Source organism: Zeugodacus cucurbitae, chromosome 2 (genome assembly GCF_028554725.1).
Source record: "Zeugodacus cucurbitae isolate PBARC_wt_2022May chromosome 2, idZeuCucr1.2, whole genome shotgun sequence".
Lineage (NCBI taxonomy): Eukaryota > Metazoa > Arthropoda > Insecta > Diptera > Tephritidae > Zeugodacus > Zeugodacus cucurbitae.
In genome coordinates, this window is record NC_071667.1 from 82383700 (window position 1) to 82400190 (window position 16491).

At 33.5% G+C, this 16491-nt stretch overlaps 1 protein-coding gene across 1 annotated transcript; it reads right to left on the reverse strand.

Moving 5' to 3' along the window:
• Positions 1 to 3637: 3637 nt before the first annotated feature.
• On the reverse strand, positions 3638 to 13647 carry LOC105219927 (uncharacterized). Its single transcript, XM_011196281.3, has 4 exons — positions 12741 to 13647; positions 6414 to 6556; positions 4781 to 4919; positions 3638 to 4528 (listed from the first exon to the last, which is right to left on the reverse strand). The coding sequence occupies exons 1-4, from the start codon at positions 12989 to 12991 to the stop codon at positions 4252 to 4254; spliced, it is 810 nt and encodes a 269-aa protein (XP_011194583.2). The 5' UTR covers positions 12992 to 13647; the 3' UTR covers positions 3638 to 4251.
• Between the last annotated feature and the right edge of the window lie 2844 nt (positions 13648 to 16491).

Genomic DNA, 16491 nt, shown 5'->3' on the forward strand with positions numbered 1-16491 from the left:
TTCAACTCGTCTCGTCATCCTGATCATTTTGGTATATATAACCCTATATCTATCCTTCAAAGTTTGACTAGTGTTGGACTCTAAAGATAATTTTCGACTTTTACTGAAGGCAACTGTAAAAGTTCATGTGCATAATAAATGAATTCTAATGTCTGAATAACTCTTTAAGGCAGAAAATAAACATTTTAATTAAATAAATGCACCAAGCGCTGCGCTGAAAGTAAATACTGTAATAGACATGCCTACCAATACCTCATAGAATTTACTATCTAAAACAGATTGCCCATTATTGATGTTTCGCTTTTTCTATTTGCCACTCAAGCAGCCAGAATTCAAATATGAGCCTAAATGAATGATGTGGTATGAGTGAAGCGCTGTTGGCTCATATTTCTGTTAACGACATGCTTCATTATCGAGAAACCACAATTCAAGAAACCAATTAAAAGAGCTGAAAATAAGTGAACACACTTAAATAGATACAAACAAATACATAAATATATACTCAAGTATGCGCATAAATGGAGCCTAATTGCAATGCAAAGTGAGCTCGCAGCGACGACGACAGCTTTAGAAATTCACAAATTGACGTATTTGTGATACAGTTACATTTTAGTTAATAATTTGAATTTGAACAAAACTGCGCAAAATCGCGCCAAATTACCTTTATCTAAGTAAATTAGCATTTTTTTCATTTTTTAAAGCAATAATAAATATTTTAATGAGGCATTTTCCACTAGCGTATACAATGCACACCAGCTGAATATCAACTTTGTGTGTGTGTGTGTGTGTATTTGTGTATGCGTCTGTCGGCTCTAATTGTGGCGCCCGTTTTGTACAGTCATTTACTCAAATTTCAATTTTCTTTTAATAGACTTTTCACGTAGTAATTACTTTTCCTCCAACCAAAAACGGCAAAGTAATCGAGTGTTGCCAAACATTTGGCTTCATTAAATACGCCAAATGTGTATTGGAAGCATGAAGTTATGGCTTCATTCTTGGTTGTAAAGTTTTACGCCGCAAAACACAAAACTTTATAATAAATATAAGTAAAAGTGTGGTATCGTTAACACTTTAGAGCTTATTTTCCTTATGTGCGTGTATATGGGCATATGCTTCAACATTATATGACGACCACCGAGGCGTATGATGAACATTTTCGTCAAGGATTGTAATGACTACCAAATGATTTCAGAAAACATCTTAAGATCACTAACTAGGTACATGTAAGGACAAGTCCGTGTAAATGATGACTCGAAGCTTCATCGATTTTCGTATCAAACTTTTTTCTAACCTTACCTACAGTACCAAGATTTCTTTTCAGTTTTTGCCATTAAGAGAGTTTTTGATCACATCATTAATATCAGTTTCAGCGACTGCCAACTGATGCTCCCTATTACTTAGTTGTCTGCAACATCTGTTCCCAATTTCTGTTATTGATTAATGTGCCACTTCAGTATAACTTTAATTAATTAATTTGATAGGGAGTGCAGCTGAAGCATTTTTATAGATTTCTGTTAATGTAAGTGTAAGAAAGGTAATAAATTTGTGTGAGAAAATAATTTTTGTGAGCCTCAGTAAAATGCGGCCAATATTATTAATTATTCACTTTGTAATTTTTTTAATGAAATCGTTTTTTAGCAAAAATTAGGAAAGTATGTGGATAGTATAGAAGTCAATAAAAAAGCAAAATTTACTTTGAATTTCATATTCGTTTTAAAATGCCGTGCATATTCTAATCCAGAAAAAGTTCATGCCTTAAGGAAGAAAACATTATTTGGAAAATTTCGATTATTTGCTATCGATGCTGATAAATCGATTATAGTGATATTTTAACTTTTCAATATCCATTCACAAGTACCATTTCCCGCTTGCTGCAATCTATATTTAAAATAATTCTTACTCCATGGGTGCAGCCCTTACATCGTGCCACTGCACATACAAACACACCAACAATATTTGTATAACTCTCAATTTCATTCGAAGCCGCCGTTGCAATTCAATTAAAGCAAATTCAAATTTTGATTGTCACTTTTGTGTATTCTGCGAAGTGCGACAAAATCGTGACCATTTGTCACACTCCACGTGCCTGTGGAAGCCACACACATATATTGACATAACTGTCAAACCACAAACACCGCGACGACTGGCTTACCCAACAATCTGCTTACCAACAACTACAGTAATACAGTGCGAATGTGTGTGTAAGGGATGAAGTGGAGAGAGGTAGGCATTTACAAACTCCAACATGTATATTATTAGTGCATTAACACAACAGAAGTGGATTTACACTTTTAGAATATAAATAGTTCACGTATACACATATATGTATGTACATAAGTATATTGTATTACGAAAAATCATAAACAAATTACTTAAAAAGGTTACAATTGCAAGATTCAAGAATCAATAATAGAATATGGTACCTTTTTGTTTTTTTTTTCAGGGTTTTTAGTAGACAGTAGTTTTAGCAGCAAAGATAACTGCTTATAATTCCATTCCAAAGAAAAGTTGTGGCTTTGAACTTGGTTTTTCTATGGAATTCCAGATTTTCTTGGAACTTCTAGCAGGCTTTTAATACAGAACATGGCTCAAACTTAGAAGAAAGTTCATGAAAGTCGACAATATTGGAAAAAAATACGGATATAAAAAATAAGTGGGTGTGTTCATAAAATAACGGGAATTTCAAAAATTTCAATTGTCATGAACTTGGAGATTATCGTTTGTTAAAAGCTCACACTTCGGTAACTATGTTCTAGCCTCCATATTCGGCAGACAAAGCTTTATTGTATTTCCAAAAATAAAGATAACCTTAAAGAAACGTAATTTTTCAAGCATAACTGGAATTGCTGAAGAGACAATCGTTATCCCAAAAATCGACTTTGAGAAGTATTTCGACGATTGGAAGATGGGCTCGCATAAGCGCTTGCGAATGTTGTCAGACAGCTCACGAAATTTATTTTGATATTAGTAGGCCTCTGAGGTCCATGAAAAAATATTGTGTTTTTACGTTCCCTTTTCTCCGGATTAACATCTAAACAATTTATACTAAGCCACTTATTCATTGCATCAGCAGTTTATGCCACTAATAAATATCTACTAAACTCAAGTCCTTCTCGACCCGATCTTTATAGGGATTTCACTTCAATAATGATATCTAGTAGGTCTAACCGTTAGATGTTTAGTTTATCCTTTCACTTCATGAGACCCATATTTAGCATAAACCAATTTCAAAAATAAAAATACCACATTTCTTCAGATGCTCCAGCTCATTGTCTACCAAAAATATGATTATCGCTAACCTAAAACAACTGATGAATTCTTTTGAACCGTTACGTGTGTGCGTAACACCATTGTACAAAATATTACTCGCTTGTTTCAAAACATAATTTAGATTGATTTGAACTAGACAATCTGAGATTAAACTATAAAATGCCAATCGATTTCCTTGAGATTGAACTAATTCAGTAGTATCCAATGATTATTCTGCGATGCCAACAGTTTCAGTTTTCCGTCATCAGAACTCACCAATTAATTCAAGATGTATTCTTTCTATATTAGATTAGTATTAAAGCAAAAATAATATATCAAATACATACTTACGAAATTTTATCAAAACAATTCGACTTGCATTATAATCTTTATTTTTAAATTTCATTTATTATTTATACTATTTCACATCTAAATAACATTTCGTCTTACAAATATATTTGTTAAGCGGAGATCTTAGTTAATAGCGCTTTGAAAACTTTTTTGTATAATCTTCATTACTTTTTTTATTTAAGAGATATCGTTGCGCTGCACATTCCTAACGAACGTCACACAACAGACACAAAAGTTTAGCCTACACATACATACACAAACAGTGGCATACACATGACGATACAACAGCTACTTGAGTGTATCCTAACACAACAGTTTCACTTTGCTCGCTAAATAAATTGACAATTACGAAGTATACATATACACATATATAAGCTCTTTGATATCATGTAGTCATCACGCTGACCCATTTAAAATTCCATTTCAAACTCACATACGAGTACACCCATAACGGTACATACATACATACATACATATATGCGCACATGTGCAGTGGTTGGTCAACAAGCGCTCCGTTGTTAACATGGTCATTGCGTCTATGTTCCATTATTGTGCCACACACAAAAGACCTACCTGTCACACACACACACACTCATATATGTATATATGCAGTGAAGGCTAAAAATCAGCTCATCGTCATTGATTTGTGATTTACGCTTGCCGCCGGGCGACGCTCGCTCTTGTCAACAACACAGCAGGTAGCCAGATCAACAGCAGCTGCGACCAGCCAAACATGGCATTGGTGCCACCGCCGTAGAGGGATCTCGGATGGCCCACACTGCAGAGCACATTCTCATATTGGCGACAATTGGTGAAGTGTTTCTCATCCGATAGCATTTTGGCTGTGTCACGTGCGAATTTGGCCGAATTCTTGTAGCATTTGTAGCGTGCGCTATTGTAGATGCAATTCTCGTAGGCGTGGCGTGCGCTGCAAGAGATAGGAGACAAAGAGGGATTTGAGATTTTGGACTTTCTCATCAAAGTAACAACCTTCAATTAGGCTGACAATGCAATTTGCTACGGCAGTAATTGCTTTTTAGTGATTTTCACTTAGGAGTAGGTACACATTTCTGAGACTAATTAGAATCTAGGCTTTATTAGTTTTGTGAAGTGAAGTTAATTAGTGCGTATCTCAAAGCATCAGCCTTTCTATACGATTTATGAATCTTAAAGTACTTACCAGCAAAATTCCATAAATTTATTGGTCACATTCGTTTGCTCGCCATGCAACTCCTCGGTGAGTATTTCCTGAAAATTGCGCGTGCAACGCATCCAGTCATCCTGTATATAACCGAAGCAGTCCTTGTGCTGTAAATAGTCTGTAAATGTGTATAGAATGCAATTAATGTGCGTGAATATTGCAGCTGAGGGCGAAATTAACTAAATAAACATAAACAAAAAGTTCTGGGAAATTGCAAACGACACTGGCCAAAGCCACATGTTGCCTCACTAGGGTGTGTTGGATTACTAGAAATTTCAATACACATATATTCAAAGAGCTGACCTACAAACCACACTAAACAGTTGATGCTTGAAAAATTCAAAAACTTTCAGTATTGTATATATGGGCATTTCCGACAGAAGGTCCACCACAGACAAAACTTTGAAAATTATTAGAATTACAATGTTTTTGCATATTTTCATAGGGAAATATTTAAATCTATTTATATTAAATTAATTTTAAAATAATTCATAACCAATTTATGATTGAAACAAATATCCCGTGTGACATGTCCCGTGCGAATATGGCAAATATTTAATAAAAAAACTTTTCATTTTTTTGGGAGAAATTCATACCAATTTTAAGGGCATCAACGCACAACATTCTACATTCAAAAACATTTGAATATTGTCTCGCAATTCGTTGAAATCGGCATGTCCTCAAACACTACTTCCATGGTCCCGTGCGAATACCTTGCTTTTTTGCAATTATCTTGAAAATTGAAATCGAAAATCAAGCTTAACAGTAAATGTAGGGCTAATAAAGAGCTTTTAAAAATCCTACTGTCCAAATTATAAAAAAAAATTAGTAAATTTCTTTTTAGTTGAAATGTTTTTTTTTTTTCAATATTTCTTTATTTATTGAATCTGCTTTGTTTAAAGCCTAACAATAAGTATTAAAATCTTAAATCTATTTACAACTAAGTAAGCTCAAGAATGTGTTTGAGCTTTTTGGCAGAACGTTGCTCTTTAGTAGGCAGGTAGATCTCTTCTTTTTAAACGAGTTTGAGTGGAATGTACCAAGGCGTTTGCCAATGGGTTTGGATGTTCACGAAGTTTAGAAATATATTTCTTTCTGCTGTCCTCTATTTCCTTCTTTACCATAGGAATATCAAGATCCTTATGGATATTTTCATTACGCATGTACCATGGTGAACCCGTTATTGTTCTAAGCATTTTAGATTGGAATCTCTGAATTATATCATTGAAATGTGTGCGATTGTCTCGTTCGACATGACGGAAATGCCCATATGTATTTCTATTCCGTTAAGAGCAAAAAATTTAAATTCAAAGTGAGTATCTAATCAATAGGATTACATGATAGGTATTAGCAGACATGATCTAAAAATAGTAGTAATTTTTGTACTCGGTTAAGACCTAAGATCCTAAGATCCTAAAAACCTTCTTTTCCAAAATTCTGAAGTAATTTTTAATCACCCAAAAAAATATAATATTCTATTCTCCGAATTGTTCAAAATAAAGTATATACGATTTATAAAGTATATATGGTTTCAGATTTTTATAAAAGTGTTTTACTATGGTGTTCTTACGTAAAAATAATTTAATAAAATTTATAAAAAATTAAAACTCACCCTTTTGAAATTCGCGATCGCTACAAAAGCGATTGAAAAATCGGCGCGCTCCTTCCACATTATTCTTAAAGAGATTTAGCGTCTTATTGGTGAGACAGCGAGCCGTATAATCGTCGAAACATCTCATGCCCTTATTGAAGACACTGCAAATAATGAAAATTATTTTAAATAGTAATTGTAAGCTTAATGTCACGTGCATGTTTGCTGAGAGCGATATAATTGATTCTAATGATTATAAAAGACGGTCCGCTATTAGTTGCTGATTTCTTATTATTTCTGATTAAACTTTTTTGAATGCATATTTCTATTTCTATTATTTTTATTTCACAAAACTCTTTTTTAATCCCCTTTTCGGACATTTAAGGCGTTACATGGGTTTCGTGGGTTGTAAAAATAGATTAATTTCTACAACATCTGAAGAATATTATCCTAAATTTTCAAGTCGATCCGAATAACAGTTTCGGTGATATAGCCTTTGGAAGGTGTACGCTCCAAGTCAGCTATTATTGTTACTCAAAACTTTAAACGCGTTTTTTCTCGGAACGTGTTTTCAAAGTCAGTTGTCCAATGTTCTCGAAAACTACTCAATCGGTCTTGAAATTTTGCACAGGTGTTCGAGATACAATTTACGACAGTGACATTTTCAGTTGAGAATAAGTATGGGATGCAAACAGATCTCTACAAATATTTTGTTGGGTTAATGTTGACACAAATGTCCAAGATCGATATAAAACGATTTAATCGATTTAATCGACTAGTGCTTGACCCTAGAAACATTTCCGCAAACGTCGAGAATTCGACTCAAAACTTGACATTTTCAGTTGAGAATAAAAAAGCGGCGGAAGCAAAGTTGTAGACCTAATAAATAATAAAAGATATTGAAAATAGGCCTTTTTTAACCGAAAAACCCATGTAACCTTTTAAGAGAACCTTTAGTCCTATTTAAGCAAATAATGAATTTTTATTCCTTAAAAAAATCTCATGAAACAATTCTACTAATCACAAATATTTTAATTGATTCTGAGACTTTTGGTTTATCTAGCTCTAACCAAAAAACAAAAATCTCTGTCCTGTCATTTTGTCATTTTATGAAAAAACATTTAAATTGTTGACATTCAAGTGTTATTTAGCTCGCAAAACGCCTACAAACACTTTAAATTGTGCAAATATGTGTGTGAAATCTCTCATGCGTGCAACAAGTTTGCAAAAATTCAGTTTACTTGATAACCACAAAAATATACACAAATCAACGAGAGTATTTACAAGTATTTAACAGTGACAGTTTGTTATTTTTCATGTTCTAATTAGTGCGAACATTGATAGTTTGCATTTAAAATAAACTATACTAAATTGAAAATAATTTGTAAGCATGTGTCTCAATTTAAAAAAATACAAAAATAATTTAAATTTAATAAAAATCCCAAGTTATAATAAAAATGCATTTTAATTCCAAAAAATTAACATTACACTAAATTCGTAATAATTGTATAATTTAATATGAGGCATAACGAATTTAAATGATAGCTTAAATGAAGTTTAAGGAATTGAAATCGTAAAATTCATCAACTTCCAAGGCCTTACAAAATCTGTAACATTTGAAAAAAGCTGCAGAATTGCCTTTGTATAGGGTTTTTATTCTCTAGGGAAAAAATTTAAAATTTATCTTTTCTCATTAAAGAGTATTCACAAATGGACTAAAGTCGTCAAGGCAAATGCTTATTAAAAATTCTCTCAGTGGAAGTTTGCTAGATAAAAAGGCACTTATCATATTTAAATAGAAGCTTTTATTGCACTGCAATGAGTTTTAACTCAAATTCGTTTGATGATATCAAAGTTTTCACGAGGTTCTACGACACACTTTGTGCTATTTGCGCTCTAAACTACATAATATTATATAAATATAACTGATTTGTATAAATGATATCAGAAATTAACAAAAAAGATAAATGTGAGTTTCAAAGCATCACCATTGAATGCTGATGAAATAAGTTCAAGCCATCAAAAAAAATTTAAAATTAGTAAAAAAGTTTTTTTTTTAATATTTTAATAAATTTGTTTTTAAAGCAGCATTTTGTACGACACTGTGTAGTTGTGAGTGAACATAATATTACATTTATTGCACCGAATTGCAATGAGCTACTGAAATTTCTGAAAACTATTTAATTGACACGAAAGACAATAGCGAAAAGTTTGGATGTTTTAGCACTGAAACGAAACAAAACAAAGTGAATTGCAGTTCAATCTACATGCACACACACACACACATAAACTATTTGCGTTCTGAAGCGCAACGACCATAATTGCGATGAAATATGATCTCCTCTTGGCACAACTGAAATAATGGACAATCTCACACAGAAGAGGAAGCGATAAAAACATGATACCCATTATTACGATAAAATTTCTACCAAAATGTGGGTACTGTTATGAATTGTCGAGTTGAGAAAATTAAAGAAAATGTTAGAGTATAAATTTCACTGGACGAAGCTGGCTCAGTAATTTGAAATTTATTCACATTTTAAATTTGGTTCATCTAAGCGATTTTTAGCTCCGAACCGGGGATTTGGCTTAATAAAATATATACAGTGGAACTTCCATTAGTCGAAAATCGCCATAACTCGAACTTGAACTTTTGAATTGACAATAGAAGTCAAATTTTATACAAAATTCCTTCTATAAATCGAACTTTTCGACCAGGGGATAATACAAAATTCAAAATTTTAATATCGAGGCAGTATTTTAAAATAGTCTCTCTATATACTGGACATTGTCCAATGGGTGCCCATGCGGTTAGACTTGGGATCGCGGCAGATGCAAGTTGCCAAAGCTGTATGGAGGAAGGCGAGATGGAATCATCCAAGCATTTCCTACTGCACTGTCCAACTTTTGCCAGACTGAGGTTGAAACATCTCGGAAAGCCCTTTTTCGGCGATCCTAGCGAATTGGCTAGAATCGATATTACCAGTCTTAAGAAATTTGTAACGGATTCCAAGCGGTTTGCTGAATCTTAAAGGTCTATGATCCACAGGGAGTTTTATTGGTACCACAATGGACAGCACCAGGCTGTCTAAGTGAGATCTTCTGTCTTTGCAGAGATCTGCCTACAAACCTAACCTAACCTAACCTCTCTATATATTATAGTATGATTATGGTATTATAGATTGTATAAATCATTTAACAAAGGCTTGGGATACAGACGTCAGGAGCCAAACGATAGCAAAGTGCAACAAACAAAATTACAGAAAACCTCTTTCATCGTATGTCCATAAACATTTTTGCGAAGTAAATATATAAAACAGAGCATAAATGTATATTTTACAGCTTTTTGAAAAATTGAATGTTTTAATGAAAATTACATAACTCGAAGTTTTTTTGTGGATTATGGTGATTCGAGTTAGAGAAGTTCCACTGTATATTGAAACTGAAGATTTTTCGAATAGTAAAAGTAAAAACATTATTTATATTCGCAAAATGAAATCTATACGCCGTGACCCCTCCTGATTTATTGACATTTCGAATTTTTAATAACTAACTGAGATTGATGACACGACAATCTTCTAGCAAAAGTTCGTCAATACATTCTGGCAAATCCAGTCAGTTTTTTACATTAAAATTTATTATCAAGGAGCTGTTAGAAAATATGCCACATATATCGAAACGTGTATCTATTGCTGGAACATTACAAATAACTTAAGCCATTTCAGATTAAGATGTTAATTAAGATTATGTTTAAAAGTTACAAAAAAGAAGTATTATTTCAAGGCTGTAATGGTCAACTTTCGAAATTTCACCAAACTTCTCATCAGTTCGAAAGACCAAAGATATTTTAGAATTCTTATTAGCCAACTTACCATTAGATTTCGGTGTGAGATTCAATTCTGATTAAAAAAAAATTACGAAATTTTTCAAATTTTTCTGGTAGGTTAAATGTTTTATTAAATAAAAGGAATAATTTCGTAACAAAATTTTTAAACTTTTTTAAGAACCAAAAATTAAATAAGCCGATAAAAAGATACTTTTACTTCTACTTTTCTCTGAGCATCATTTTTCGACTGCTCAAATCATTCATGCAATAGTTAATAATAGTTCTAACCTCCACTTAGGAACCGCGCATGATCTCTGTCTCTGCTTTTAAACAAAAGAATTATATAAAAACACAAACTCTTTTATTTCGACCATAAACTAACCAGATGACTTGAGCACCAGAGATTTCAAATAATAAAACTATCGAAATAACATCATCCACCGAAATATAGATATTCACATACAAACAAGCTTGCACACATACTAAAAATACACAGTATCTATGAGGTTGATCTGTGCGTAAATTTTGTTTTATTTATTCGTAACTTGAGCTTAGCTATGAGAAGTTTAGTACGTTCGAGAGTATGAAATTGTAAGCTTAAGTATTTTAGCAAGTTTTTATTTAAGTTTGATACTTAAATGTACGAAACTTTCACTTTAAAAGCGGGTATATCGTTATTCATGAATGAGTTCTATTTAAAGGATGGGAATCTGTTTTTTATGGGTAGATACAGCAACTTGGTTGAAAGGAGATAATGGACTAATAAATATTATAGGAGAGATGTGTTCAAAAACTAACGGGAATTTTAAAATTTCCAATTGTTTTTTTTTATTTTTTATTGTGTTAAAATGTTATATTCTGTCAAATAAGTATCCGGATTCTCAAATTAAATGGATAAAAATATTGAACAAAGAGTTTGTGTGAAAGCGACATTTCTTGTGCCCAAACGTTGGAAATGTTGAAAAAAGCATTTGGTGATACAACCATGTCGAAATCTTAAGTTTACGATTGGTATAAATCGTTCAAAGAGGGGCATCGCTACGCACACCAAAGATTGACTTGTACCTAATGACGACGTAAACAAACTAAATGACACATAGCAATAAAAATTTACATAATAGTGGCTGACAGTTCTGCCAACCTGGAGAAATTTTTTTTTTAAATATTCTCTGCGGGAAAATTTAGAATGAGAATTTCCGGTTACTTATTTGACTGAATGTATATTAATACTTTGTTTGTATTAACCGCTACAGTTAGAAGGGTTTTCATAAGCATGGCGACTTTCGTTTGTTACAAGCTCACAATTCGTTTCTTGTTCGTGAATTCTTGGACAAAAACAATACAGTAATGATGCCCCAGCCTCCATATTATCCCTACATTAATCCGTGTGACTTTTTCTGTTTCCAAACCGAAGAGAACCGTAAATGGCCGTCATTTTACAAGCATACGAGAAATCGCTCAAAGAGCCAAAGGCTATCCCTAATACAGAGTTTAAGAAGTGTTTCGACGATTCGAAGCATCGCTGGCATGACTGTATAATATCGTATGCAGACTATTTTGAAGGCGACAGCATTAATGTAGAGGAATAAAGAAATATAATATTTATCCCAAAAACGAAAAGCCCCGTTATTTTTTTAACAGACCTGGTATAAGTATACTGAATTTTGCTTTTAACACAAAAAAATATCACTAGACAAAGAAAAATGATGATGATAACTGTTGCTTAGTGGAGTTTCTCCTCTCAGTTCTTTTCACATCATTGAACCTATAATACGCGGATCCAATTTAGTTTAAATAAATAAATTACTTTGTTCTAAAAATTAAATCCTTTCATTGGAGAATCTTATATCCATCACATATGCCTTTTATTCCATTAAAGAAGCCTAAAGGAGCAAAATTAGTTTTTAAGCAATTACAAATCTATCTGCAAAGTAAAGTAGACACTAACTACATATCTACCGATTTTAAAGTAAACTACCTTACTACATGAGAGCTTTAATAAAAATAGAAAAACTAAATTAACTGCCTTAGAACATATCGTAAATTTACGAAATATAAATTGTCAGCCATTTCCGAAAATAATAAGTTGTTAATCTCTTTATAAACTTTGTCAAATAAATATAATCTGTTACAAGCAATTTCCCACACCCTCACATTATGTATATCTCTGTAATTTGTAATGAGCGTGCCGCGAATGCCACATTTCACTTTGCGCATTAAGAATGTTTTTCCAATCAGTTTCCAACGCCACCATCAAAGGCCCACAAAATGCCATTACCCATCGACGGAACAGCGTTTGTTCGCTGCGAATTTCGAATATTTGATTTGGCGTGAAAACCGCAAAAGCGTTCAAAAGTGGCGCACAAACCGAAAATAAACAAACATTAACAACAACAGGCAGCGCACAGCCGCACATAACACAACATACTCCAGATAGGCATCGGCAATTGTGTGTAAATAACATTGTTCAACGGGATTCGGATTCGGAAATTCCTAAAAACTCCCCTGGTGGGCTTACTTACGTGCACTTCGATGCAATCTCGTGTTCGTTGTTGGCAATCTTTGTGGTCTGCAGAAATTCCATTAAATGTGCCGGCAGGTCCTTAAAGCACTCATCGACCATGCGTTGAGTGTCGCCACATTTACTCTCGGCAGCGGCCGTGGAGTCGCTGCTCTTGAGGGAAGCCGCCAGACGCGATTCTGTGTCATTCTGCGAATTCACCGTTGAAATTATGGGCAACAACAGTAGCAATAACGCGAACATTTTGTACATGCGACGCGGGAAGAGCTTGTAATAAAAGCGTGCTGAAAGTCAACGAACTTGAAATGCCGTTAATATATTATATATCACTTTACTTATTGTTCACTGATATGTTAAATACAAATGCTGATATGTAGAGAACTGATAACTTTGCTTTAAATTCTTCAATTTTTCACTAAACTGTATATGGCGCTTAGCGCTTTCATCACACTGTGAGCTTTCACCGCTGGCTTTAGCACATTGGCAGTCGCGCAACCGAACCGTTACTGTTACTTTATCACAACTGATTGGCCTTTTATATGGCATCGTGTTAACAGCTTGTTAACATTTACGATATCATCAACAGTTGTTTTCGACGAAAAAGCTCCAAAAGCCGGTTGTGCTTTCACGCAGACGCAGTACGGCGGCTTGCACGTGCCTTTGTTATCCTCGTTATGTACCACCTGTTAACTGCAACAATGCGAAGACCAGGTTATTGTGTTATTTGGCGCGTGATTTGCTGTCTCTGGGGAACGCAAAGCGCGAGTGGATAGAGATGTTTTTGTTAAAGACTTGAAGCAGTGAAGGTATCAATTGTGTTGATATCGCTATGCGTCCCACATCAAGGTCAATTATAACATTTTGTACCTTGCAATTCCTTGTTTTGTAACAGTCTAAAGAAGGAAATTATTTTGAGGACAATTGCACAACTTTTGCAATGAGAGCTTCTTGACGCTATTGTATGTAAGGTTTCATATTCTTTTTATTTTATCAGTGATAATATACCGGTGAGTGGTTGCATTGGTTATAATGTCTTCACAGATTTATGTGGATTTATGTTATACATTCAGGCTTATGGAAATAGTTTGAAGAGAAACCATGAAACTTTTAATACAAAATTCTTATTCGCGAATAATAATTTTAAAACGCGAGTGATTATATTCTAAAAATTATTACTTATTTCAACGAAGCTTACAGAAGTGCACGAAAAAGCACTAAAGCTCAAAAAAGCTCCCAAGATCTCTCAAAAGTTTGAAGATTTTAAAATTATGGTTTTGTCTATCGATGCGACTTGCGAGTAGGTTTAATCATAACTTGAAAGAAATTTCATTCTTCATCACAAAACCCACGCTAATTCCTCACTTAAGGTTTACAGCAAATTTATAAAATCTTCAATCCTGCTTACACTTTAAATGTCATATATTGCGCTTGTCAGTCACTATTTCATCTTTGCAGAATATTTTGCAATACGTTTAATTACTGCGTAGATTAGTCAACCTGTTGTGAATTAATTCCACGAATCTCCATGTGACTGGAATGACCAATGAAAGACCAATTGTCTGCGCTCAGATTCGCTTCGCTCGCTTACCTTTGATTTGCAGTTAAAATGCGCGGCAAATAAGCCATAATTCCTAAGCTCTCGGTAATTAAGCACTCACATTCTCAACAGCGGCAGATTCGCAGAAATGTCCACACTTTCGGTTCTTTGTAGTTCTGCTGGTTTAATACATACGTCTGTAATTATGCCATCATTTTTGAGTAATTAGCCGCTATAGCAATCCAAAGCTTGGCACAGTGATCCAATTCGGAATTTAAGTTATACTAATAAAAAATTTAAAATATTTTTTTCTTTGTTCTTCTGTTATTTTATTTCATTTTATTCTACCCTTTTTTCACTTTATTTTTTCATACTAGTTTATTTCTATTAAAGCCCTTCAATTTGCTGTCCTCCCATAAATGCCATGCTGCAAACCACCGTGCGCGACTTTTCGTCCTTCAGTGCGAGTGCATGAGCTTGTCTGTCTGAGCAACATAATTAAAAGCGAACGGCAGCAAAACAGTACCGCAAATAGCCGACAGCGCTGCCGGACAGTCGAGTAGGAAGGTGGCTGGGGGTCGCATTGTCAATGAAAAACAAAAGAGTAAACATGCGTACTAAACTGTCACGGTGACGTATAGCCTGAAAAAAGGAAAACCAAATGAGAAAATCACAGCGGATCGCACATCATTATATACTTCGTGTATATTAAAATATAGAAATCACTCATTAAACATTTGTTTGTAGCAAATTAATTAAAAATCCATGAACCAAAAAGTTATTGGGCTCTCTAGTATAAAGATGTATGCTAACATATAGCAATTTGTTAAATTCTAATTTTTCTCTTCCAATATTATTTTTAGTTGATTTTTTTATACTTTTCTAATATTGTTTTGAATTGTGTGCGCACGTTGTTTACCCAATTACTAGAACACCCTTGTGGAACCCTTTTCAATCCCATTTGCTCGGCCGAAGCTGCCCATCTAGGCACTAACAACGTTGTAGTCATTGGCGGAAAGAAAATTGATGAGTTTCCAGACAATAACGACTCAATTGGGCATCAAAGGGGTTTAAATTTAAGATGAACATGAACTTTGAGATGAACTTTGACACTGAATTGGGCGTTGTAAGGAAAGAGACGCCGCAACAAATTGTATCTGCAATAAGGATGGATGGTCAAGTAGGTAATTAAATGATGTGGAATCACCAATAGTATATGTGATTTTTGAAGATGTCAACTTATAATATTTACTACATGATTTTAAGTATTGAGTTATAGTTCGACAAGTACTTCATCTACTTAAGATTTAGGGAGTGTGAATCAAGGAGGTGCTGGAGCTACTACATCTTGTTAATCATAATATAATAGTTCAAGGCAATTTAAGGACAAATATTATCGAATTATCGAAAAAAAAGTAAGTAGCTAAATTTGGTAACTGAAAAAGAACTCTCTAGGTATTAAGAATAGTTTTAATTTTCAGAGATTTACTTTCATTAATAATATTTTTTTGTAATTCATATTTGAAACGATCTTAAAATAATGCTCTAAAATTTACATTTACAAAATACCAAAGACTTTTCTCATTTTGAATTTAAACAATTATATTTCTTTATTTACTCGACAATAAATACGTTTTAAGTTCATGTCTTTATTATTGTCGTCATGGAAGAGAAATAAAATCTTATTATGATGTTATCGCACTATCATTAAATATATTCTTCTTCATCTTAGTTCCACGGGCTCATTGAGAAGCATACGTCTACCACACAAACAGACATAAAATTAAACAAGTAAGGAAAGGCTAAGTTCGGGTGCAATCGAACATTTTATACTCTCGCAATTTATTACTATGTCTTTATTAAAAAAACACACAATTTGACCCATATATACGGCATGAATATGTTTCGCATATTAACCGATTTATAAGCAATTAAGCTCATCGTATTTTTGTAAATCCTATAATTAGGTATTCTCATATATTCATACATATATAGGGGAAGTTATGACCCGATTTTAACCTTTTCTGTTTATTTTCTCAATATTTCCTCTAAATTAAATTAAAATACCTTAGAGATTGATCGAAATTTTCGGTGAAAAGTTACCTTGGGGCACTGAGTTCTTCATATTCGATATCCGGGGCATTGAAAAGTTATTGTCCGATTTCGACAATTTTTTTAGAAGTGATGCCACAGATCATAAACAGCATTTGTGTAA

Coding starts and splice junctions, on each gene's coding strand:
- LOC105219927 (XM_011196281.3), bottom strand. CDS start 12,991: ATGTACAAAATGTTCGCGTTATTGCTACTGTTGTTGCCCATAATTTCA. Junction 6,557..12,740: donor GAGATTGCATCGAAGTGCAC/GTAAGTAAGCCC, acceptor CATTATTTGCAG/TGTCTTCAATAAGGGCATGA. Junction 4,529..4,780: donor AAATTTATGGAATTTTGCTG/GTAAGTACTTTA, acceptor TATCTCTTGCAG/CGCACGCCACGCCTACGAGA.